Raw genomic sequence first — 27,570 nt, 5'->3', positions numbered from 1 at the left:
AGGTTAGTGCAGGAGGGGAAGAGTTACCCAACAACTGAGGTGTCCTGCCTCAGTCTGAAAGTCAGATACGTCATCTACTCTTAACAGAATTCTTTTTTTTTTTTTTTTTTTTTCACTGAAACCTACCTTTGAGTTTGGAGATCTGCACGAGGGCGGGAAACCCTTCCAAAGCATTAAGTAGCCACAGCTTAAATTTCTTACTAAATAACCGGACAGATTTCAGGTACTGAATAGAAACATCTTCCAAAAAATCATGAAGGAGAACGTCCTCAATTCCCTGCAACAGAATCGTTAAGATGTGGTGGCTGCCGCCCAGGGTAGGGGTCCTCTAGTTACAGGTGGCCATGGTCAGACGTGCCACAAACTCAGAGAGAAAGCCACCAGCGGCTTGGCCACTCACTGCTCACTGTGCAGGATGTGCAACCAGGATGTTTTTTTTTTTTTTTTAAAGATCTTAAAACATTGCTAATTGATTCAAAATGTTAAGAAACACTATTTCAGCCAATAGTAGGTGGGTCAAATCCAAATACATAAGGGCTGAGAACCCAGCCACTGTTTTTCAACCTTTGTGTTAAAAACTTTGAAGGACTAGACTATTTCCTAAAAGGTAATAAAGTAAAAGGTAAAGGTTCACGGCCAGCTTAAGGAGAACCACAGAAATTATATATAACTGATCCCCAAATAATGATAACCACTCTAGAGATAGAGCATTAAACACAAACAAACAAACAAACAAACAAACAAACAAAACAAAACAAAACAAAAATCCAACAACAACCAGAAAACCCTGGCAATTAGGTATATCCCAAAGCAATTATTCCGATTACTCATTCTAAAAAGTCTTCTTTTGTTGAAATTACCAGAGAAAGAACTTTGACCTAGTGCAGAGTTCAGTAATCGCTGGAACCATAGGTCACCATGTGTATTGGCTTTTTCTTTACATGAGGTAACTTTCGCTGAATTAAAAAAAAAAAAAGCTGAGTTTTAGGGAAAGATCAAAAGGCTCGTGGTCCATCAACACCACTATTTACTCCTCAGAGGGCTTGAAGACCACAGAGACTGCAGAGCAGGAGGGCTGTGGTTCTAATCCCAGCATTTGGTATCGATTTCTAGAAAGGAAAGGCAAACAAATATCTTCCTACCTTGTACAGCTGTGCATCGTAGCATTTAAAGAGCTGGCACACATCAGGCAATGACATAAGCATGACTGTGTCTTGCTGCAGAGATTTCCAGAAAGAAGTGAGCAAGTCCTCCACCTGATGAGGGAATAGAACATACCTCCAAAAACTCATTTTGTGTCTGGTGAGACTAATCCCCCGTTACATATTTAATCAGCTCCAAGTGATAATGGGATGAATTTCAGTCCAGTTAATGTAAAACTTTGTCTATGAGCTCTTCCAGGCTGTGTTTTAGAAGTATTCTTTCCAGTAGCCTATCAGAGAGCAACTGCCAGTTGGATGGGAAGACATGGAACGTAATTTTCATGGTTTTCTGGAAGGAAGGCCATTTCTGACCACAAGGGGGCTCCTGTTGATTGTAACAGGATAAAAATCTGGCCACAGGGCACAGACCACAGACCACAGTTTAGAATAAATGTTCATTGACTGACTCCCTCAATTATTTGTCAGCTCAGAAGGATGTGTAACAGTATGTAATCAAAGAGGCTTCCTCCTTGCCAACTTAGAATTCACCTAAAGACTCTGTGATAAAAAAGGACCAGTATCATTCTACATAGGGGCCTTCTTTAAAGACTTCTGTAGATACTTTTTGTTGTGGGACAAAATGGCAGCTTCCTTACTTTTCTTTATCTTTGCCCATGATGACTCTTCGGACTCTATTATTGAACCAGATGACCAACATGAGATGCCAGCTAATAAAGACTCTTGCCTTTCAGGGATTTTTGTAAGCTCAAATATTTTGAAGCATTGAAACCCTGACAGGAGGACCTGCCAATGACTCCAGGCAAGGACTATCCCTGTATGTAGGCTGCCAAGGAAGTTAGGGCCAACTCTCTAAGTACCTGATGATGAGCCTGTGATTTGAAATCTTGTTACCAGGGCATTAATTCTTCAGAAGACATCTCCAAGGAGACTCATAGATATTGAACAAAAATACAATAGTGGGATGAAAGGATTATTAATCCTTTTACTGTCAGTTTGGTAACTTTGGAGCATGGCTTTTTGGGGTTGGTGGTTTTTTTTTTTTAATGTTTATTTATTTTTTAAATTTTTTTTAAATTTTTTTTTTTCAACGTTTATTTATTTTTGGGACAGAGAGAGACAGAGCATGAACAGGGGAGGGGCAGAGAGAGAGGGAGACAAGAATCGGAAACAGGCTCCAGGCTCTGAGCCATCAGCCCAGAGCCCAACGCGGGGCTCGAACTCACGGACCGCGAGATCGTGACCTGGCTGAAGTCGGACGCCCAGCCGACTGCGCCACCCAGGCGCCCCAATGTTTATTTATTTTTGACAGAGAGAGAGACAGAGCATGAGCGGGGAGGGGCAGAGAGAGAGAGAGGGAGACACAGAATCCGAAGCAGGCTCCAGGCTCTGAGCTGTCAGCACAGAGCCCGATGTGGGACTCGAACTCACAAGCCGTGAGATCATGACCCGAGCTGAAGTCGGTCGCTCAACCGACTGAGCCACCCAGGCGCCCCAGGGTTGGTGGGTTTTAATGAGATAGCAACCATGGGCTCATCTCTGATAACTCTCTCACCAATCCTTCCCAAAGTCATCCAATCCTGTTGTATCTGCTTTAGGAATATTTCTCCAATTTGTCTATCTTTTTTTCTGACGTCATTGTCACTGCTCCAGACCTCCTCCCTCACTTCTCACCTTGACTATGACAAAACCTCCTCACTGTCCTCTGCTCCCGTATGGTGATCTTGCATCACTGTCTCCAACCACTCCCCCTGCCCCGCTTCTCAATCAATCAGAATTCTTCACAGGGCATGAGACCCTTTCTAGCACCAGACTACTTTCACACCTTCCCTCTGGTTCTCTCCTTAAGAGATATTAACATTTAGTCATAGTGACCTTTCTGTCATGTCATTGCCTGTGAACATCTTGCTGCTTTTGCCTACACCATTGGTTCTACCTGGAACCCCTTTCCTACTGCACTTTGAGTCTGTTGAACTTCTGCTTTTTCACTGCAATCAACAGCAACATGGCTCCCCCCCCCCCCCACCCCCGGGAGATTCTCAGCCATCTTATTACTCTTCCTCCTGGCACCCAAAACAATCCAATCAAACTGCCATTCTAGAACTTGCCATATTGTATCATATTTATTGGCTTGTATTGCTCCTTTTAGTACCAGACTATAAGCCTTATGAAGAATACGTTCCCTAGTTCCAGAAATGGTTCTAGTCACAGGGTAAGAATTAAGTTAATGTTTGATGAGCAAATGAAGGAAAGGAGTATATTAGATATCCAATGTGGATGGATATTTATAAAATTGCATTAGTAGGACAAGGGCCATCCTGAAAACACCTTGGTATCTCCTTCACTGTAATGTTTTACACACAATAAGTACTAAATGAACTCATGCCAATGAACATTATCACCCAAAATTGAAGTACTTAAAACACTAGGCATCAAAAAAGATTTCATTTAAATGTGCACTTGTTCCCCTGGATTTTCTATGGAAAAAGATAAAATTCAGAATGGTTAAAAGATTTGCTAATGTTTTTCACAGCCAATTCTAGAATAAAATTATCCAATCATTACAACACAGATGACCCTGCTTCAAAGTCTTGCTTCCTTTTCAGTTAGCAGGTTATCAGTAAAATGACTCTTTAGTGTTACTGAAAATTCTAGGGTGAATAATGTTACCAACAACTTTATTCAAAATCAGCAGGAATTACATCTTAAAAAATAGCTGAATTATATTTGAAGCATAAGGTTATATTAGCACCTTGGAAAATTTCCAAATGATTAAACTGAATAAAAATATCACCTCAGGTATCACCTCAATAACTATAAATAGCTGCCTTCTAAGCACTTCAGTGCAATAAATTACTACCTGACATCCCTTGAGGGGTCTTTTCAAGTACAATGATTAATGATGAGTCATAAATACTTGTGTTTTATAGATAAAACCCTACCCTCTCAAGTTCTTGGTTCCTCACGTTTTGTAAAATCTCTTGGCAATAGTTGTAGTATTCATCAGCAAGAAAGGCCATCTAGGAAGGATATGGAAAATCATTTCAGTTTTAGGGGCACTTCCAGAATGAACTGATTCTCAAAGAATCTTTCTAAGCCCTTAGAGTCTGCTGCTCATGTTGCAATTCTGATATAACAGTAGCTGAGCTCTTCCAGTGTTGTTTATTTATGTGTAGCAATGCATACATGTTATTGGCCTAACGTTGACATAGCTTCAATTTTGATGTCATAACTCTAGGGTCTGTACCATCCACTAAAGAGGCCACCAATATCTGACATCTTTCTCCCTAAACCCCAGTTTGCCCCTCCATGTTCCCCAGTCCCAGCTTCTAGAAAACCTGCATATCTGTTCTCTGCTCTGTCATAGGGAAGCCCTCACTCTAATGACACAGTGGTCCTAGGTGGAGCCTTTCTGTAAGATGTGAGGGGAAGACCTGAACCTCCTGACTGACACCAAGCCCCGGGAGGGAACATTGGTGCTCACAGGTCTGGCAGAAGGCAAACGTACTCCATCTGGTTCAAATGATCACAACAAAATAAGAAGACACCTATTCCCCTAGGCATCAAATGTGTGAAAAGTTACTTTCCCCCATGTGTGCAAGCCTACCATTTTGTAGGAGTACTTCTTTGCCAGTTCTTGCTCCCAGAATGGACATCTCCTGAATTCAGACAAAGGGGATCCAATGGGGTCTGTCTTTATCGGTGAATGATTTTCACACTAGAAACCATTTATACACGGATTATTTCTTCAAAATAAATGAATTTTCTTGCATATAAACCATGTTATGATCACATTGCTACTACAGGTTAATGTTCTATGCAAACTTTTATACACACTCTGGATATATCATTGATCCAGCAACTTTCCCCCTTATTTCATTCGAAGTGATAATATCTTTCTCCTATAATTCTATAAACTATGGTCATCAGGAAGCAGTCAGAACTGAGTATATTACCCAGATGTATCACTCTTGCAGTCATGTATTACAAGTGCTATATAGTAACGTGATAAAAATATTATGTATGAATAATTTAATACCACAAATGCATTTATATAATCCTTGTCTATATAACTGTCCCTCCTTGAAATAAAACCGGATCCTGTCTAGGTCATGATGCCCATATTAGAAATCTCAGGGCTAACTACCAAGGAAAATGAAGAGCACAGCCTTTAGAAGTACAAATTACAGAATGGTAAAATGTTTCCATCAAGGAGGAAAAAAGGTAACATGGCAGAAAGCAAATTCAACATTCCTTCCTGCTGTCCCCTTTGAGCAAGGGAAGGCATGATCACTCTTGATTGAAGGACATTGGTTTTATTTTAAGTGATTTCTTCAAGATTTTCCTGAACTACTTTTAAATAATTCCCATTTTCAATAGAGTAGGATGAAATCATTCCTTTGAGTTGGAAATTGAGATGGCATAGCCCGCCACGTTTGATTACAACAAGCATGAGGGTTTTCGTCTTCAGTGTCTCTCCAACTCAATGGTGCTCTGTGACAGTACAGTTCTAAGATCAATATTTCATCCTTAGCTTTCTCAGATCTTATATACTTAGAGCCTTACTGAGGTACTCACTTATATCTTGCTTAGTAGATTGTTTATGTGGGTTTGCAGTATGTTCCTGTCTGCAAGCCACCTGAGGGCAGAGTGGCCTTCGAACCACCTGCACCCACCCTTATGGATAGGAGTAGCACTCAGCTCCCATCCCACACAGTGCTGCACATACTCGAGAACAGACATTACCAGCTTCCTCCTCTCATGTTTCCTTGTTATCAACCTACATCACAGTGAGGATCAGAGAAGATTAGGGGTCATGGTCAACAGCCTTCTTAGTGTCCTAAAATCTGTACTACTTAACTCTTTGTGGTCCTGAACCTCTTTGAGATTCTGATGAAAGCAATTGTTCCTCTCCTTGGAAAAATGCACAGTATGCACTTAATATTGTGAAGATGCCAAGTTGAAATTCGCCTTATTGATATATATTTTTAAATAAAAATAGAGGTATATGTGTCTAAATAAATACATAGTCATGTAGAAAGGCAACAGCTCCAAAAATGTCATTTCCTTTGGGTGCTGTTTGGTTCTCACTGGGTTTGCACTGGGTGCTATTCAACCTTCATTCCTACCACTTTGGAACACTGGCTTCATTTGGAGTCATTGGATGGAGAGCTCTTCTAGCATGTGGGTGTGGGTCATCAAGAAAAATGGGGCTATTTCATGGAGTTCACTGTCCTGGTCATTAATCTTCTATTAGAGAAGCACTAAGGAATCATCCAGTCCAACTCTGGGCTGGCTTCTCTTACCTACCACATCTTACCCTAACTACATCCATTTTCTCCACAGCACACCCTGACCTCCTGTATTCATCAATGCTCCTGAGGCTTATGTTTCTATTATCAAAGCCAGTGCTTCTCAGGTGTGGTCCTGAAACCATCCACATCAGAATCCCTGGGAGCAATTGGGGTTCATATCTCTAGGGCCCTAGTAGATCAGATGAGGCCAGCAATCTATCATTTTAATCTGCCTCCTTAGTGAGCCTTATGCATGCTCAAGTGGAGAAGCATAGTTCCAGTCAGACTATTCTCTGTCTCACTGCAGAAATTTCTACATTTCAACATGGCAAATGCATCACTGTTCTACCTGTTCAAAGTCTGTATATGTACTATTGTAGTAATGTAAGAAATCATTACAAGGACCATGTAAAAGTAATTGATTACCAAAAAATAATAATAAAAAGCAAAGTTATGTGTTCCTGAAGTTAATTCCTTCCCAGCTCTTCCTATGAAAAGAATTGATCTTTCAGGAAAGAAAAATGTTTTAAAATCATGATTGAAATCTTTTCTTTATAATATACATAATCATAAATCTAAAGTGAAAGTTTATTACAGAACCACTGAAGTTGGAATTTCTTCAGGAGAAGGCATTCAGGAAAGAATCGGAGGGATTCCCATTCTGCAGAAATAGTTCAGCAAAATGACAAAGAAAAATGTGAGAAATTCTATTTAGATTTTCCAGGTATATCAAATGCAGTTTGGAATTTTCAGTAGTTCTAAACAAATGTCATTGTAATCTTTAGTAAGCACATACAATGTGTCTCACCCTGGAGGTACAATGGGGGACCCTTTCCATCAACACCCAATCTACTAGGTATTATCTGCTTCCCCTATCAATTCTCCAGGATGCCTTTGGTCCTTTCTGCATCCTTGAATACACTGCTCCCTCAATTATCACTCCCAAAGCAAATGTATCCTGTCGTTCTCCTGCTAAAGTTGCCTCAGTGGTGGCCTACAGTCTCAAATCTAAATTCCCCAGCCTGGCTTTGACAAGCTATTTGCCATCTGATCCCACCCAGAGCCTACGGTTTCCCCAAATCCTCACCTCCAGCTCCTCACTGCCCACACACTTCCTAACGTGAATGCAAGCTACACTCTCGAGATGAATGCCTCCTAAAAGAAGATCTGAGTGACCCCTCCAGGATCAGCTCAAGAACAGTATGGCAGACAGACTAATGACTGCCCAAAGATATCCACATCCTAATCCCCAGAACCTTAGATGGCGAGAGGGACTTTGCAGATGTGATTAACGTTAAGGACCTTGAGATAGGGAGATTATCTGGAGCATCCAGGCAGCCCCAATGTAATCACAAGGGTTCTTAACAGGGGGGAGCCCTTCCAAGCTTCAAAGAACCAGAGAGATGGCAGCGTGAGGACTTAGCCCGCCTTTGCTGGTTTTGAAGACTGAGAAAGGAGCCATGAGCCAAGGAACATAGGCAGCCTCAAAAGCTGAAAAGACAAGATATAGATCCTCCCCTCCATCCCCCAGAAAGACTGTAGCCAGCACTTTGATCTTAGCCTGGTGAGAACCATATCAGACTGTGACCTCCAGAACTGTAAGAAAATCAGTTTGTGTTTTAAGCCACTAAATTTGTGCTAGATTTGTTACAGTGGCAATAGGAAATGAACACAGGCCACCTCTTCCATGAAACCTTCCCTAGTCACTCTGGCCCACTACAACATTTTCTCCCCAATCCCACTTTGGACTTCCCAATCCACCTACAGCCTACCCTGCCTATTCCACAGTACACCGGTTGTTTCATGTCTATCTCAGTTTCCCAGCCATGAAACTGTATTCTATTCACGTATAGGGAGTTTGTTTTTACTTTTCTCTCACACCCCATTCAGTCCTCAAGAATGCTTGTCACAAAACAAGTTTTCAAAAAGTTACCCATTCAATGACCCTCTCAACAAGACAGTATCAAAGTACTATTGTGTCATCTTGGCCAACTTAAGCAAAATTCAACTCATGATGTCATAGATTAGCTATTAATAGTTCTGGTGTCCTAATTCAAAAAGCTATAACTGTAATATGGAGACATTTTCACACAAATTTATTCCCAACAACCTAAACATACTTCTTAATTATAACAAAAGAAACACAAACAGCTGATGTGCAGCAAAACAATATGCTCCTTGAGGACACCTGTCCCAGCATAGGATGTGGAAGGTACATGGTGGATAATCAACAACACTGGTAAAATGGGTGAGTGGTTAAGGGCCACACATACTAAGAACATTAAACATAGGAAAACACTTGCATCTAATCAGGCAATTACTGAATATTGCAGGCTCTATTATAGTAAATTTATTTTATTCCATACTCACTGTTCCTTCTTGTTGGATAATGCTGTTATAGTTAGTAGATTTTTCAAAGGCAATGATATCTCCACTGTGACAGAACAGATAACAGAGAAATAATTTTAGTAAGCCACCTGTTTCTGAGCACAAGTATGAAGTGTTTTTTTGCAGCAAGTTTACTTATATGGGGTATAACTTGTATTTCAAAACTCTCTTCCAAGTTTCTATACATGACTGGTGATTAGCACCTGCTTGGAGTTAAAAAAATCAATTTCTATAACTGGGGTAACCATGTATTTCTTTTGAGAGGTTTATTCTCCTTAGACGTAAATTTATGATGTCATCATAGGTAGAACTTGCTCCTGAGAGAAAAGAAAAATCATCATGGAAATGAAGTCTTATACTTTCTGATTTGGAGCTTTTAAAAAATTTTTTAAATGTTTACTTACTTTTGAGCCGGGGGGGGGGAGGGCAGAGAGAGAGGGAGACACAGAATACAAATCAGGCTCTAGGCTCCAAGCACAGAGCCCAACACAGGGCTTGAACCCACAAAGCGTGAAATCATGACCTGAGCCGAAGTCAGATGCTTAACTGACTGAGCCACCCAGGTGTCCCTGATTTGGGGCTTTTAAAATTATCAATTCATATATGAGAATATCCTCTGAGTGGATGGATATAGCAGAGCACCTTCACAGAATGAGGAAAGTGAGAATAATGACATGTATGTCCTATTTCACCATGCCTCTTGGATTCATACCTTATATAATGGAGACATTCATATGTCATAGAGAACAGATTCAGTCCTATCTATGCATTCTGGTACATTTTCCTTTAATTCCAGGTATTTGAGAAACTGGTAGCCCAGAGATGACCCCTTTTTCAAAAGGAATGTGTTTTCTGTGGATGCCAGAGGAAATGACATTTTTTCCCCCAGTGCCCCCACAATCCTCAGAGCTGTGGCTACTCTGTCCACTCCAAGTCAATACACATCCTCATACCTGACTGTTTCAACTCTATGTAATCATACAAAAAGAAGAGGAAGGCAGTGGGCTAGTGCTCTGCTTCTGGAAGCAAGGCAATAGTCATTTTTAAAAAAAATTTACATCCAAGTTAGTTAGCATAGAATGCAATAATGATTTCAGGAGTAGAATCCAATGATTCATTTCCTACATATAACTCCCAGTGCTCATCCCAACAAATGTCTTCTTTAATGCCTTGTGCCCATTTAGCCCTTCCCCTCACCCACTACCATTCCAGAAGCCCTTAGTTTGTTCTCTATCTTTTAGAGTCTCTGATGTTTTTGTCCCCCCTCCCTGTTTTCATATTCTTTTTGCTTCCCTTCTCTTATGTTCATCTGTTTTGTATCTTAAATTCCACATATGAGTTAAGTCATATGATATTTGTCTTTCTCTGACTAATTTCGCTTAGCATAATACCCTCTAGTTCCATCCACGTTGTTGCAAATAGCAAGATTTCATTCTTTCTGATGGAGTAATACTCCATCTTCTTTAGCCATTCATCTGTCGATGGACATTTGGGCTCTTTCCATACTTTAGCTATTGTTGATAGAGTTGATAGAGTTGATAGAGTTGCTATAAACATTGGGGTGCATGTGACCCTTTGAAACAGCACACTTGTATCCTTTGGATAAATACTTAGTAGTGCAATTTCTGGGTCATAGGGTAGTTCTATTTTTAATTTTGTGAGGAACTTCCATACTGTTTTCCAGAGTGGCTGAACCAGTTTGCATTCCCACCAGCAGTGCAAAAGCGTTCCTCTTTCTCTACATCCTTGCCAACATCTGTTGTTAAGGCAATGGTCATGAATGAGATGGCCTGGAAGGAGGCGAGAATCAGGGGGAGCAGGGGAGATGGAGGTAGATAGCTTTAATCTCACACAGGGAAAGACTATGGTCCTGCTCGGCCTCTCCAAAACCCGGAAGCTCTCTGCTGAAGGTTTGTGTCCAACCCAAGTCATGGAAACCTGGGCACAATACTTGATACCCATCTAATCAATGTTTCCACATAATAGTCTATTTCAAAACAGGGCAAATAGATTCAGGGTCTGGATCAAAAGCACTGGAAAGCCACCCTTTTAACCTTCCACTAAGAGTTGTTATCACAATGGGAATTGTACTTTGGAGTGCTTAATGGCAAGAGAGTTTCAGAATGTGGGATCTGTTCAACCTGGAGGGGAGATATATATATCTCCCCTCCACATAGTATGATGGATTGATGGATGATGCAAGGAGAGCCACACGTGAAGAATTCCACTTGTCATATCTCAATGATCTCTTGGGTAGGCATGGAACATGATGGAGTTTCTCTAGGTAAAATTTGTAAATAGCCCATTGCCACACAAATTCTGGGACACTACATCAACAAGACCAAAAACAATACATAAAAACATTGGATAAAATGTAGATTGAAATAAAACAGAAGAAAATGTCATAAATGGCAGTTCACTGAATAAAGGGCTAATAGACAAGGAAGTTAAATAAAAGTATATAGTCATCAGCCTTTAAGAAATGTCTTAAAAATCATTTGTGAGGCTTTCCTCCACTAAATTGGAGGTAGAGTCATTTCTCTACAAGTCTACATTGTGTTAATATGCTACTCCTAATATTTTCTACAGAGGTGATAGCCTCTGTAGAGGAAAAAAAAATTATACAAATAATTGCAAAGACATTGAGTGGGAGTTAAGACAGTTGAAATATAGGGTGTTAGGAGAACATATGTCATGAGGTCCATGCTATCCTCTTGTTAGTTCAACAGTTACATGCCTGTAAATTGGCACCTTGATAAGCTCAGGAGAGTTTCCTTTGTGATTAGCTACCCCATCTGGTTGGTACTTATCACAACACTGTACTTGGACAGCACTTACTAAACTCTTTGGACGATGACAGCAATCTTCATGGGAAATTCCTTTAGATACTTACAAACAGGAGTCTGGAAGCTAGAAGGTTTAGTTTTGGACTTAAAGGAACGAGAAGGGAAACCCTCCACCTTATTGCTCACCCCCTCTGCCCCAACCCTGATTCTGATAGCTTTGGAACCATTCAATTGAGAGTGACACTCTCAATTATTTAGGATTTATAAATGTAACTCCCAAGTTCTGCCATGTGTTCAATATAGAATACGAGTTTAATTCAACAGCTATCAAAAGGAGGGTGGCGTTACCCTCCTCGCTGTGAAAAGGAAGACTGAAGGGGAACTCCCTGCACTATAGCCTTTACGTATCAGACTAGGGGATACAACCCAACTATCCTCACTGGGGAGCTATTTTATTTTTGTACCATTAAATTGGGGGATTTTATGCTTTTAAACAATGGTGACAGGAAAAATAAAATGTCAACTTTGGAGAGAGATGTTAAAAAAAAAAATTGCCCATCTGCATCTGGCCAAACAGTGACAGCTTGCTTATTCAGAAGAATGGCAAGGCGGCCTCTTCCAACCTTGGGATGCCTTAGTTCAGGTCAATGGCTCACAACATGGGTCTAGGTTTAGTGCAATCCTATTTATTTCTTTAAAAAATTACCCAGTCTCAAACCTTCAAGCAAAGATGCATGAAAGTATGCACCAGCTAGTGGGAGAGAAGGAGGCAGTATCAGAGCAGACTACAAAGCAAGTGAGCAGAGGATCACTGTTGGAGACCAGCCTTGTGCCAAGAGGGAGATCTGTGGAGACCCAAGACAAGGGCATTGGCATCCAGAAGATCTGGCCAACTAGGCTGAATGGACATTGCAGGTCTTGGCTCCATGCTTTAATCTTTACATGAGGCTGGGTTGGGCTAGAACTGGAGACTGTGGTAGACAGGTGGGGTCTACTACTCAAGAGGAGGGGCAGTGACGGTAGGGAGGCCAAAACAGCATTGGAGGTGACACTTTCAGCTCTCAGAGTGCCAGCCAGGATGGTCTCATGTTCTAGGGGTCACTGCCACTGCATCACTTTCCAGGTGTGGTTTTGATTCAGTCCCGTGGGCCATTTATTAGGTTGTGGTTAAAAGCATAGTCATTGCTAAAATATGGTTCTAATAAAACCACACTGATATCCAGAGCCAGCTTTGCCATGAAGGAAGGGCTTCCAGTCTAAGATGTCTTCTTCCATCATTCCCTGAGGCCTGAGACGCTTTCATGGTGCCGAATCGAGTCTGCCCAGTGATGTCCCTTGTGTTGTGAGCAGTCCCCTCAGCTCATGCTCCACAGGGCATAACTTGGACCAGACCCAGGATGTCAGGATTTAGCTATTCAGGATAGGGAATGGGGTCAGGAGGTGCTGCAAAGGGTCTGCTGGAAATGGAGGGAGAGAGACTCAGGAAGAAGGAAGGCTGAGAATTTGCATAGTACAATAGAATAGGCATCCTTGTCAAGCTCTGCCCCTGACTTGAGATGTGGCCTTAAGCTTGTTGCTTGAAGCTTGTTGCTTTGAAGGCCTCAATTTTCCAACCCTATACAGGGAGGAGATGGGCTTTGATGACCCCCAAAATCTGTTCCAGCTCCCAGAGCCCATATCCTTTGTGGTCACGTGGACTCCAAGCCCTCCAGGGTCTACATGATGGTTAGAAGATTTTTTTCTGGGCCTCGTGCAGGGAGAGTGGAGGAAGACTCTTCTGGGGCCCTACAAATTGTCCACTTCACTCAGTGCAGTGTAGACACAGCAAGAGAACCACATTTTACTTTAATTAATTTTTATGATCAATTTGGCTAAAGAAGGATCCAGCGTGAAGAGGATGGAGACGTCATTACATGGCACACAACTCATCTTTTTTTTTCCCCCATAAAATCTTTCAAATGCAGTGTTAGCTTTTTGGCACTTGACTTTCTTTTAGTTTAACTACAATTTGCATTCACATTCTCAGGTTTTGACATCATTTGTCATTAATCCAGGCTTTCATTTACATCATGTTGGCCTCGTAATTTGTCCTCTCAAATCACTCCAACAGCAGTGAAACAACTTGAAGCAATTACAAAGGTAAGAGGATAAAAATGTAATAAAACCTAATTTGTGGACCATTGTTTGGTGTCAGAATGCAAAGCCAAGGTGCTTCATCTTCCGATCATTAAAGGATCTAATTTCAAGTTTTCCTCTAAGCACATGAATTAATTAGTTCGGTTTCATTAGGAGACGATGAACTTAATGAATATTTTTGTAACTAAAACTGAAATAGTAAGCATATGTATTCATATAAAGACATGTGTTGTTAGGATTGCAAAAAAGCTTTCTTCGATATAATTTTGCTTATACTAATGATACTAATCACTGCAATCCACTGAGCACTTACTCATTGCTAAGTGCTTTACTTGGTATTACCCAAATTCTTCCAACAATCCACGAGGTAGGTAGATAATAACTCGTTATTATCCCCATTTTATATATTGGAAAAGAGAAACAATTCAAAGAGCTAGAAACCCGGCACTGACTTCAGAGTCTCATCTCTATACCTCTTCTACCATTCTGTCTTACAAGAGGTACAGGTAGGATGAAAAATAATGTACACAAGAAGGACAAAGTAAGATGTCAGGTTTTGGAAACTTAAAATAAAGAACTACCTTATTTGTAAAACTGGTTTGCTGAGTGTCGTAGATTAGTCATGTTCTGCATTGGGGGCTGTTGCTTTTTATACTGCTTAACTGTACCCTGACCCATTAGACTTTATGAACAACTTAATTGCAAAATGGTGACCGCAGGAAACACCTTTGAAAGTGTTGAAAGTCTAATTCATTTATATTCACCCTCCTGGGGTAAAACTCAGCAAGCAGAAGTCAAGCTCCACCGGCAGACAGCAAACGTGTGGCCTTATAGCGGGCATCTCTGGCTGGAGATGGGTGAGTGAGGGGATGCTTTGAGCAAATTAGATCGTCCAGTGTTAGCGAGCTTAGAAGCGTTACCTGCTTTCAAAATCTTTTCCAAGCAAGGGTGCAGTCTAGGATATAATTCTCCACGTGTATGTTTCTTGAACTGCCAGGCAGCAATCAGGTAATGCGTTATTTTTTTTAACCTTAACACGTTCTAACTAGCCTTGAAAACCATAGGGTGGACAGGGCCAAAAAGCGGGTTGCAACTTGGATACCTTATTAGTACCTAAGAGTTAGGCCCTCTGGGGCTCATCAGAGCCAGGAAGGCTCAACTCCTGCCCTGTGCCATGGCTGCACAAACAGAAGGAAAAGAAGCCCTTCTCGGGGCTAGAGAAAGACTCTGAAGAAGCTGCTGGTGTTCTCTCTGACATCATTAGGTCTGTGGTACCACAGTTGCCAGGCTGACAGCTCCCTGTGAACTCATTCTCCTCCAGGGTGGTGTGGTCTGAAAGACGAACCTTCGCCTTTCTGTTTTGTTGGCACAACTAGCCAGCTGTGGACCCACAGCCCTGGATTCCACAGGCTCTGGGGCCCACCGAGGCAGCCCCCTGGGCTCTTGAGCTGGCAGAAGAACAAAGGACTGAAGAACAAAGGCACGGAATGTAGAAGGCACAATTTTAGAAGCTTTTCAAAGGCCTTTAATATCTTAAGTTGGAAAAGCTGAGAGAGAGAGAGAGAGAGAGAGAGAGAGAGAGAGAGAGGTGGGCAGAGGTTTCTTGGAGGAGGAATGAGGGCAAGGGTTAGTTTCCATATTTCCTGAAGGAAATATGAGACTCTATACAGTTGATTTCAGAATCTACATTAGGTAGAATGGGATTCATCTATTTGCAAAATGACAAAAAAGTTTTCCTTGGGACATATTAACAGGGATTTTGTCTGAGAGGTAGAGAATAACAGTGAATTAATCTGGGTTGTTTCTCTAGATGTGACCATAATACATGCATGCATGTTCTCTCTCTCTCTCTCTCTCTCTCTCTCTCCCTCTCCATTCCCCCCTTCTCCCCAGACAATAATAAAGCATTTCATACTCTGGCCTCAATTCTGCAGTGAGTTTCTAGGTCAGCAATTATACCCAGCTCCAAGTCTCAGTCTGGATGCCAGCTAAACAAGATTGGAATCTGGGGAGGCCTATTCCCTGTAAAATTATGTTACCCCGGAGAGAGGAGCAGGAGGGAAAATGTTCTGGATTTTGTGAAGGGGTCCTTTTCATATGGTACACACTGCATATTTATAGTCATTTTTCTTTAAAAAAAAAAAAGCCTCAAACTTTTCATTTGCTTTGAAAATCAAACCTTGGTCTCTGCTTGGTTCAGGGTAGACGCTGCCTCAGCAGTTTTTTTAGCAAAATTCAGCGCAAGTCCCGCCCCACCCCACTGCAAACGAATGTTGTTGACACGCTGAAATCCCCAATCTGCTCCTAGGCTACCTATTTAAGTGCCCAGTTAAGGGGATCATCAATGCCATAGTCCCTGGCTCTGGATCATGTCCTCCTGCTGCTTCTGCTTGCATAGAGGGAGGGGTGACATGGATGGTGTCAGAGACCTGGGCATCATAGTTTCTATACTGATGGGCCTTTGGAGGTGCAACATGGAGGACATAAGGAGGAGATAAGGGCTTATTTTGAGACTAATTTAATTTAATTTATTTTTAAAAACATCTTTTTAATGTTTACTTATTTTTGAGAGAGAGAGCACATGCAAGCAGAGGAGAGGCAGAGAGAGAGGGGGACAGAGTATCAGAAGCAGGCTTTGTGCTGACAACAGAGAGCCTGATGTGGGGCTTGAACCCAAGAAGTGTGAGATCATGACCTGAGCTGAAGTCAGATGCCTAACTGACTGAGCCACCCAGATGCCCTGAGACTAAATTAATCTTAATTAGATTATTACATGCTTCTTTGTAGTGTTGGGGGATGGTGGTGAAGAGGAAGCAGAATCCCCCAAAGCCACCCCTTTGCTACCATCCCTGGTTCCTGGCCAAATCTCTCAGTGCTGATGCTTTTTTTTTTTTTTTTTAATTTTTTTTTTCAACGTTTATTTATTTTTGGAACAGAGAGAGACAGAGCATGAACGGGGGAGGGGCAGAGAGAGAGGGAGACACAGAATCGGAAACAGGCTCCAGCCTCTGAGCCATCAGCCCAGAGCCTGATGCGGGGCTCGAACTCACGGACCGCGAGATCGTGACCTGGCTGAAGTCGGACGCTTAACCGACTGCGCCACCCAGGCGCCCCTCTCAGTGCTGATGCTTTTATTGGCATTTCCATTTCTTTCCTTAAAGCAAGGTCCAGAGGGGAACAAAAGACAAACAGGATGCCATGGAACAGCGTACACACAGTTCAATGACTCAGAGGCTTGTTGCTGGGTTTGGAGTACATTCTACTCTAAGATGCTCCTAAGAAGGCATACTCTTACAAAAAAGGGGAAAAAAAACCCACAATGACAACAACAAAAACCAAGAATTCAGATTCCTATTTTTCTCTTTGGCAAATGTTCATAAGAAAGTTTTTGTAAATCAGGCCTGCTTCACTGGGGCATTCAACTTTTGGGAACTACGAATACACTCCTCTGTGGTTTGCTGGGGGTTCCCCCTCTGTATTTAACACCGGGTTGCAGGGGCAGTCACGTTTTTGATGGCAAATGGAAAGAGGTGCCTGAGTAGCCAGGCAGCCGGCTGCCCTGAGCCCACTGGGGTTGAAGACTTCCAGGTGTGTGGGATCTGGGGCTCCTACCATTGTATGCTTCCTGGCTCGGTTAAGGTAATGAGGCAATTTAAGCTCTCCAGAGGAAGATGAACGTGCAGGAGAGTGCTTTGAAATAAAGACCTGAACTCTGTGAGAAGAGAGAATGGGCTCTTGAGCAGAAGAAACAATAGGACATCTGGAGATATGACCTTGAGAAATGGGCAGATTTCTGTGGGGATACTTCATGGGACCTGTCATCATGTAGGATTAGGCCTGACTTATTATTGGAAATTTAAACTTTTAAATGTTTTTATTTATTTTTGAGAGAGAGAGGGAGCAAACAGGGTAAGGGCAGAGAGAGGGAAGCAGAAGATCCAGAGCGGGCTCTGTGCTGAGAGCAGAGATCCCAGTGCAGGACTTGAACCCACGAACTGTGAGATCATGACCTAAGCTGAAGTTGGACTCTTAACCAACTGAGCCATCCAGGCACCCCTGAAATTGAAATGTTAATTGAGGTAATTGTAGATTGACAAGTAGTAAGAAGTGATTTAGAGAGCTTTCTAATCTGCCTAATTTCCCCCAAGGGTAACATTTTGCAAAACTACAGTACAATATCACAACCTGGATATTGACATTGATACAATTCACTGATCTCTCTCAGACTTCCCTAGTTCAACTTTAACTCATTTTTGTGTATATTCAGTGCTATACACTTTTATCACCTATAGAGATCTGTGTATCCATCATCACAGACAAGATACAGAACATTCTCCTGATCGTAAGGATCCTTGTGTTGCCCCTCCATAACCATATCCCTCTCTTGCTTCTTCATTCCCAGGTCCCTGACAACCACCAATTTGTCCTCCATTTATTTTTTTTATTTTTATTTTTAAAGTTTATTTATTTTGAGAGAGAGAGCAAGCAAGCTTGGGGGAGGGGCAGAGAGAGGGAGAGAGAAATTACCAAGCAGGCTCTGTCTCTGTCAGCACAGAGCCTGATGCAGGGCTTGATCCCACAAACTGAGATCATGACCTGAGCCAAAATTAAGAGTTAGACACTTAATCAACTGAACCACCCAGGCACTCCTGTCTTCTGTTTAAAAGTTGTGTCATTTCAAAGTGTTTTATCGATGAAATCATAAGGTATGGAACTTTTTGAGACAGGAGTTTTTTTCATTCAGCATCTAGAGATTCATCCAAGCTATTCTATCAATAGTTTGTTCCTCTTTGTTACTGAGTAATATTTCATGGTATAGATGTACCAGAGTTTGTTTAAACATTCACTTAATGAAAAATATCAGGACTGATTCTAATATTTGGCTATTATAAAGAAAGCTGCTATGAACATCAATTTACAAGTTTTTATGTGGATATAAATTTTCATTTGTGTGGGGATAAATGTCCAAGAGTACAATTGATGGTTTGGATGTTAATTGTATGTTTAGTTTTATTAAAACTACCACACTATTTTGCATTCCTACCACCAATGTATAGAGTAATCTAGCTTCTCTGAATCCTCACCAGCATTTGGTGGTGTTGCTGTTTTTTTATTGTAGTCAATCTGACAGGTGTGTGTTTGTATTTCACTGAAGTGTATTTTGCATTTCCATAATGATTAATGACACTGATCATTCATGTGTTTATTTGCATATATCCTCTTCAGTGGGAGGTATAGTCTTTTGGTCACTTTTAAAAAAAATGTTTATTTATTTTTAGAGAGAGAAGGAGAGAGAGAGAGAGAGAGAGAGAGAGAGAGAGAGAGAGAGAGAGAATGGATGGGGGAGGGGCAGAGAGAGAGGGAGACACAGAATCCAAAGCAGGCTCCAGGCTCTAAGCTGTCAGCACAGAGGCTGACATGGGGCTTGAACTCATGAACCGTGAGATGATGACCTGAGCCAAGGTGGGACGCTTAACTGTCTGAGCCACCCAGGCTCCCCTCTTTTGCCCATTTTCTAATTGTATTTCTTTCTTTCTCTCTTTCTTTCTGTTGAGTTTTGATAATTCTTTATATATACTAGGTATTAGTCCTTTTTCGGATATGTAGCTTGCAAATATTTTCTTCCAGTTTGTAGATTGGCTTTTCATCCTCTTCATAAAATCTTTCACAGACAATATTTTTAATTTTGATGAGATCCAACTTAATAGCTTTTCCTTTTAAGGACTGGGGCTTTGGTGTCAAGTCTCAGAATTTTTGCCTAGCCCTAGGTTCGAAGATTTTTTCCTATTTTTTTAAGTTTAATATTTTTATGGTTTAAAAGTAAGTCTATGTGGGGCACCTGGGTGGCTCAGTCAGTTAGGCGTCCAACTTTGGCTCAGGTCATGATCTTGCAGTTTGTGAGTTTGAACCCTGCGTTGGGCTCTGTGCTGACAGCTCAGAGCCTGGAACCTGCTTCAGATTCTGTGTCTCCTCTCTCTGCCCCTCCCATGCTCATGCTCTGTCTCTCTCTGTGTCTCAATAATAAATAAACGTTAAAAAAATTTAAAAGTAAATCTATGATCCATTTTGGCTTTTTGTTTGTTTCATCTATGTTCCATTTTTAGTTAATTCTTGTATAAATTGTAAGGTTTAGTTGTGAGGATCATTTCTTCTCTCTTTCTTTCTTTCTTTCTTTGCATGTGGCCATCTAGTTGTTTCAGCACCATTGGTTGAAAATCTAGTTTCCTTCCACTGAATTACTTTTGCACCTTTGTGAAAAGCTATTTGAGCATATTTGAGTGGATCTATTTCTGGATTCTCTATTCTGTTCCATTGGTCTGTCTCTGTGCCTCCACCAAAACCACACTGCTGTCTTGATTACTATAACTACATACTGAGCCTCAGTATCAGGTAGCGTTTCCTCTCACTTGATTTTTCTTTGTCAAGATTGTTTGAACTATTTTAGGGCCTTGCCTTTCCACATAACTTTTAGAATAAGCTTGTCTATGTCTACAAAAAAACCTTGCTAGGATTTTTTTTAAACAACTTCATTGAGAGATAATTCACATACCATACAATTCACTCATTTAAAGAGTACAATTCAATGTTTTCTTCATATATTCACAGGGTCATACAATTGTGCAGAAAAGAGATAACATAGCAGTATTGAGACTGCTCTCCTTAGAAAGTCATGCTTGCAAGATTGGCCCTAGTCTGGAGTCTGGGAACTTGGTTCCCAGGGTGTTCTCAGTCAACAGTTAACTGATAAGAGTGGTTCCCTGTGCCTAGACTGTTTGTGCAAACAATATAGTCCACAGAAGGTTATGTTGAATAACCTACTTTAGTTTTGGGGATCTGTCATTTTGGCACATGCTAGGAAGAATGTGCTTATGACCATCCCCCAATAAAATCTTTGAGTGTGGAGTCTCATAATGGGCCTACCTGAACAGAAACATCACACATGTGTTGCTGTATTTTTGTTGCATAGAGGAGTGCACTCTGTGTGACCCCTCATGGGAGAGAACGAGCATGTGGAAGCCTGCATATAGACGCCTCCAGACCTCTGCCTCTTTTCGCCTTATGACTTGACTGTGTATTCTTACTATATCTCTGTAGTAAATTTTAGCTATGGGTATGAATATATTATTTTGGTCTGCCTGGTTTATCTGTTACCACTGGGGGTCCCTGCTGGTGCTGCCTGAGGGAGCTGGAGGGCTTTTCCCAGACTGGGTGGGGGATTGGTCTCTGTGGGGCACGGGCTCCCTCTATTGGTGCTCTCTAGCTGCCTCTAGGTGGAGTGGGGACACAGGCTTCCTGGACTAAGCCACTTGCTATAGCTGGGTCTCCCTTGACAGATTAGCTCACACTCCTTATTGTATCTCATGGTGGAAAAGGAGTGTCTCAGACCCAGAGAGTAAGGAGAGTGCTTTCCCTAGCTGTTTATTTTTGGTGGGACTCCCTCTTGCTGCCCCTTGACCAATATTATTAGAGGAATGAGAGGAGAAATGAATCTACCTGGATGCCTCATCTTGCTAGGTAGTGGGTTGGGAAACAGTGGGCCTGGATGAGTGGGTAAAGATGTAGGATGCCCTATCACTGTGTTGATTGTGCAGCCCTGGGGTCCCCAATCAGCTCATTTTCTTCTTGCCACTTTTTAGAGTTTTTCTTTGTTTTCTTCTTGCATTATTTCCAGGGTTCATAGTTGTGCTTAGCAAAAAGAAATTGATCTACACCATCTTGTCCCAACTAAAACTCTCTACCATCATATTTTGACTCATCATATTTTAATTTGTTAGGCACAATCGTATAATCAAGGATTCCAATCACTGATAACATTAATTTATAATATATACATGGTCTGCTTTCAGGAGGTTTCTGAGGCAGCTAGAATGATGAATAGGGAACAAGATAGTGTAGATTCACTTTTCCTTGCTGCTTCCCTGTAATACAAATAAATACCCCAGAAATTTTTCAGCGAATCATGATACAAGGGCTCTGAAAGCTGGAAAGAAGATGGGACTGCCTAGAGAAGCGACAGTGTGGTGAGTGCCCTGGGTTTTCTTTTCATGTTCCATGCATATCTGGACTGGATACTGGAGAGACCTGAAATCTAGACTATCAGCAGACATAGATATAAATCCCAAGAAAAATCTGCACTCTCCGAACAAAGGATTAGGAGAGGGAAGTCTAATAGAGACCTAGAGGGGGCTACAGCCCTTGCTCTTGGAGTATGGGCTGGCCACCCAGTCTGACCACAGTGGCAGCCTCAACATCCTGGTGGGCTGAACCACCCCCAACTCCACACCCGGGGCACTGACAGGTGGGCTGATCTGCCTGCATGGACAGTATTGAATCCTCTGGCCAACTCAATGGAGCACAGAAGGGCAGGCATTCCATCCATAGGAGCAATGCCAGCAGAACCTGGTGTTTCTCTGACTCACACCAACTGGCAGAAAAGGACTCAGGCCCAGCCACTCTGGCTGTCTGCCTTCCCCACAGAAGGTGGCCCAGGGAAGCAGCTTCAGCCCCTATAGGTAGCACTAGTAGGGAACTGATCAGAAGACCTTGTAGTGCCAAAAGAATGAAGCAGACCAGAGCAGCATGCAAGGGTTCTGAAGACTAAACTGTCATTGGAACTACAGCACAAAAAAATAGACCAGAACTTACATGCTAAACCTAAATAGGGTGACTGTTTGCTAAAGTAGAAGATTTAAATAGGATCAAAACTCTCTAACATCATAACCCAAGTGCTCATGATACAACAGAAAATCAATAGAAAATGTCCAGGATACAATAGAAAAATACATAGATTGATGGGTCAGAATAGAAGGTCCAGTAGTAAACCCACACACATATGGTCACTTAATTACAACAAAGCAACTAAGAGTATACAACAGTCTCTTCAATAAGTGGTGTCAGGGAAACTGGACAGCCACATGCCAAAAAACGGAACTTTCTTATGCTACGAAAATTGAATCAAAATGATATGAAGACTTGAATGTAAGACCTGAAATCATAAAACTAGAAGAAAACATAGGTGGTGAGCTCCTTGACACCAGTCTTGGCAATGACTTTTTTGAATTTGACACCAAAAGCAAAGACAACAAAAGCAAAAATAAACAAGTGGGACTACACTGAACTAAAAAAGTTTCTGCACAGCAAAGAAAACCATCAACAAAATAAAAGGCAACCTACTTCATGAGAGAAAATATTTGCAAGTCATATATCTGATAAAGGGTTAATATCCAAAATATATAAACATACAACTCAATAGCAAAAAAAAATTAATTTAAAAATGTGCAGAAGATCTGAATAGTCATTTTTTCCAAAGAAGACATATAGATGGCCAACAGGTACATGAAAAGATGCTCAGCATCACCAGTGATTAGGGAAATGCTAATCAAACCACAATGAAATATAACCTCTATCACACACCTGTTAGAATGGCTATTATCAAAAAGAAAAGAAATAACAAGTGTTGGCAGGGATGTGGAGAAAGGGAACCCTTGTGCACTGTTGGTGGGAATGTAAATTGGTGCGACCACTGTGGAAAACAGTATAGAGGTTCCTCAAAAAATTAAAAATAGAAATACCATATTATCCAGCAAATTCACTTTTGGGTATTTATCCAGAGAAAATAAAAACACTAACCCAAAAAAGATATCTGCACCCTTATGTTCATCACAAATTGCTTACAATAGCCAAGCTATGGAGACAAACTAAGTGTACATTGACTTTTGAATGGATAAAGAAAATATGGTGTGTGTATTCCACACAATGGAATAGTATTCAGCCACAAAAGAGAATGACATCTTGCTATTTGGGACAACATGGATAGACCTTGAGGGTGTTATACTAAGTGAAATAAGTCAGAGAAAGACAAGTATTATATGGTTTCACTTACATGTGGAATCTAAATTTTTTTTAAAGCCAGAGGTGCCTGGGTGGCTTGGTCAGTTGAGCAGCTGACTCTTGATTTCGGCTCAGGTCATGATCTCATGGTTCATGGGATCAAGTCCCACACTGGGCTCTGTGCTCACAGCGTGGAGCTGCTTAGGATTCTCTCTCCCTCTCTCTCAGCCCTTCTCCTGCTTGCATGTGTGCTCATGTACACTCTCTCTCTGCCTCAAAATAAATAAATATACATTTTTTAAAAAATTAAAGAAAAACACAAATAAACAACAACAAAAAAACAAACCCAGAAAGCATAAAACTAAGCTTATAGATAAAGAGAACAGACTGGTGGTTGCCGGGGGTGGGGCAGAGGGCTGGGGATGGATAATTGGTAATTTGTACCTTTTGACTCCAGTTATAAAATAAATAAGTCCTGGGGGTGTAATGTACAGCTTGGTGGCTATATTAATAATACTGTATTGCATATTTGAAAGTTGCTAAGAGAGTAAGTCTTAAAAGTTCTCATCACAAGGAAAAAAATTATGTAACTGCATATGGATGTTAACTAGATTTACTGTGATAATCATTTTGCAACATATGCAAACATCAAATCATTATTATGTTGTATACTTGAAAAGAATGTGATGTTGTATGTCAATTATATGGGAAGGAAGGAAGGAAGGAAGGAAGGAAGAAAGAAAGAGAGAAAGAAAGAAAGGGAGAAAGAAAGAAAATCACCCATAATACCAAGAATTAGATAAGCCACAATTTGAATGAGAAAAGACAATAAACTGACACTGATATTAAAATGATTCAGATATTGGAATTATCTGACAAATATTTTCAAGCAGTCATTATAGAAATGCTCCAACCAGTAGTTATAAATTCTCTTAAAGCAAATGAAAAAATAGAAAGCCTCCACAAAAAATAGAAGTTATAAAAAAGAACCAAATAGGAATGCTGAAAAATAAAATGACCAAAATAATAACCATGGACATAATACCATGAAAAAATCATAGATATGATAAAATAAATACATCAAAGTCAAGAGCAATATGCTTAAGAGTCACATTTAATGTTTACTATGTGCCAGGTGCTGTTTCAGGCATTTTCATTGTATTAATTCATTTAATCTTCATAAAATACAAATCAGAAACACTACATGATCCAGTAATTCCACTGCTGGATATTTACCCAAAGAAAGAAAAGATAATTTGAAAAGATACTTGCACTTCAATATTTATTGCAGCATTATTTACAACAGCCAAGATATGGAAGCAACCCAAGTGTCCATCAATTGATGAATAGATAAAGAAGATGTGATATATATACACAATGGAATATTACTCAGCTATTAAAAAGGATGAAATCATGTGATTTGCAATGACATGGATGGACCTAGAGGGTTATTATGTTAAAGTGAAATAAGTCAGATAGAGAAGGAAATGCTATATGATCTCACTTACATATTAAATATGAAAAACAAAACCAATAGGGGGGCCTGGGTGGCTCAGTTGGTTAAGTGACCAACTTCAGCTCAGGTGATGGTCTCGTGGTTTGTGAGTTCGAGCCCTGCGTTGGACTCTGTGCTGACAGCTCAGAGCCTGGAGCCTGTTTCGGATTCTGTGTCTCCCTCTGTCTCTGCTCCTCCCCCACTCACACTCTGTCTCTCTCTCTCAAAAACAAAGATTAAAAAAAATTTTTTTAGAAAAACAAAACAAATGAATAAACAAACAAAAAGCAGAATTGGACCTATAAATACAGAGAACAAACTGATGATGCCAGAGAAAAGGGCATGGGGTATGGGCACAATGAGTGAAGGGGAGAGGGAGATATAGGCTTCCACTTATGGAACAAATGAGTCACATGGATTAAAGGTACAACATAGGAAATATAGTCAATACTATTGCAATAGCATTGGATGGTGACAGATGGTAGCTACACTTATGGTGAACACAGCATAACACAGAGAAGTTGAATCACTATGTTATCCACCTGAAACTAATGTAACAGGTGTGTCAACTATACTAAAGTTTCTAAAAAATTAAAATAAAAAAATCACTTCCCAGCTTAAGACTCTCCAGTGTCTCTCTATCACACTCAGAATAACATCCCATGTCCTTGCGAAGACTTATAGGTCCCACTTCTGTGTTCAGATTCCTCTCTTCCCACTCTTCTGCTCATTCGCCAACCTCCACGTCCAGACTTTCTTTCTGTTCTTTGAATTCATTCCTGCCTCAGGCCCTTTGGGCTTGCTCTTTCCTCTGTCTGCAATACTTGTCCCTCAGATATTCACTTGGCTGACTCTTTTTTTCATATTTCTGCTCAAAAGGCATCTTCTCAAGGAGGCTTCCCATGACCCTGTTTTACTGTCTTCAGATAAATCTTGCTATTGTCCCTTCTTTATTGTCTTACATCTTCCCCATTAAGATAGACAAGAGGGAGACCTTGTTTATCTTGTTTACTTTTTCATCCCCAGTAACTAGAACAGGGCCTGACTTATTGTAGGAACTCAAATATTTGTTGAATGAACAAATAAGTGAATGATGAGTTCCATAGTTTTCATTATCTGAAAACCAGAGAAATGAAGTTTTTATTTCGAGACCTAACTTTGTCACACATGTCCTTATATAAAAGATACAATGAAATAGAAGACATTTTCACCCGTATATTTCATGGATTATTAACAGCAATATATCATTTATTATATTTCTGCATTCTAAAATATATATTTAGTATTTCTAAAAATGTGGAATTGGTAAGGAGGTTACCTTAGATCTTAGTGCTTAAAAAGTCTCTCTTAATTGGCCAAGACTGTATAAAGTTTATCAATTATTAAATATTAATAAATATGTGTTGAGCATGAAAAGCACCCACTGCTGGGCCTATGTCATGGATAAACCAATGTTACCCTTGTTCTTACCTGTGTCCCTGACAGCCTTCCTTTTCCTTGCTGAGGATGAAGCCTACTTCTTTCCCCATAAAGACCAGTTCCAGACCCTCTCTCTGTGACATCGACCCAGAGACCTCAGGACACTAATGGCCTCTAAGTGCTGCTGAGCAACAGCCATGTCATGCTGCAGGGCTCTCCAAACTGCCTGCTGGGTGCCCTGGGGCAAAAAGACACAAACTCTAGGCCTAGCCTTTGAGGAGCATACGGGTCAGCAAGCGGGAGAATACATTAGCACAAGGAAAGCTCTAACCCTAACTGAAATAAATCTCCTATGTATTCCCTTCCCTAACTTCTCTATTTTTTGTTGATGTAATTTTTCCATCTTTGTGACTAATCGATGAATAAGACATTTAAGAGGAAGAGCTGGTTGGAAGAAGAATGTGATGACTTTATTTGAGGTTAAGTTTGAGGTTTTGATGGGACAGGCCGGGCTGAGTCATCTGTGCTCCCTTCTATTGACATGGACTCAACCAACTGAAGACACTGCCTTGGACAGATCTTTCTGATCCGCCTCCTGTTTGGTCCAGGTGCTCGTCTGAATGAGCTCCACAGCTTCAGAACCATCTCTGGGCTGACTCTCTTGTTCCCAAGCTAGTCGGGGATGGCTTTGGGGGTAACACTTTGTGCAGATTCTACCTACTGGTATCATAGATTGAAATAAGGAAGTCAAGAGGCAGCGATGATTTGGAGGGAGATTAAAAATTTAGATTTTTACGTACTAAGTATGAGGTGCCAGTGGGTCATCTACGTGGAGATGTCCAGTAGATAGTCCAAGAGGAATGGCTGGGAGGTGGGAGAGAAAGGTCCATCAAAAATGACTTAGGGGAGGAGTCATCTGTGAGGGCATGGTGATAGGTGATGGATAAAGAAGGATGAAATATCTTGGGGCCAAAGATTGGAAGAGCACCACTGGTTGGGTCTCAGGAAAATGCCTGCATATCAGGGGAGGAGAGATAAGGAGACTCAGAGGGATCGCTCTG

The 27,570-nt window shown here is 41.0% G+C and overlaps 1 protein-coding gene across 7 annotated transcripts in view; it reads right to left on the bottom strand.

Annotated features, from left to right (window-relative positions):
* RFX8 (regulatory factor X8) overlaps nucleotides 1-27,570 on the bottom strand; it is a 257,873-nt gene that overhangs the window by 17,602 nt on the left and 212,701 nt on the right. For 6 of the 7 annotated variants that reach the window (XM_047851627.1, XM_047851625.1, XM_047851624.1 and 3 more), the window contains 5 exons: nucleotides 8,825-8,888; nucleotides 4,768-4,878; nucleotides 4,103-4,180; nucleotides 1,143-1,256; nucleotides 127-277 (listed from right to left, as the gene is read on the bottom strand). In XM_047851627.1, coding sequence (XP_047707583.1) covers nucleotides 127-277; nucleotides 1,143-1,256; nucleotides 4,103-4,180; nucleotides 4,768-4,878; nucleotides 8,825-8,888 — 518 coding nt within the window. Of the gene's footprint in view, nucleotides 1-126; nucleotides 278-1,142; nucleotides 1,257-4,102; nucleotides 4,181-4,767; nucleotides 4,879-8,824; nucleotides 8,889-27,570 lie in introns of those variants that run through there. The other variant, XM_047851630.1, reaches the window with a different exon arrangement.

This window comes from Prionailurus viverrinus, chromosome A3, assembly GCF_022837055.1.
Source record: "Prionailurus viverrinus isolate Anna chromosome A3, UM_Priviv_1.0, whole genome shotgun sequence".
NCBI classification, from domain to species: domain Eukaryota; kingdom Metazoa; phylum Chordata; class Mammalia; order Carnivora; family Felidae; genus Prionailurus; species Prionailurus viverrinus.
Note: the sequence above shows the minus strand (reverse complement) of the source record. Positions and strands in the feature narration are given on the sequence as shown.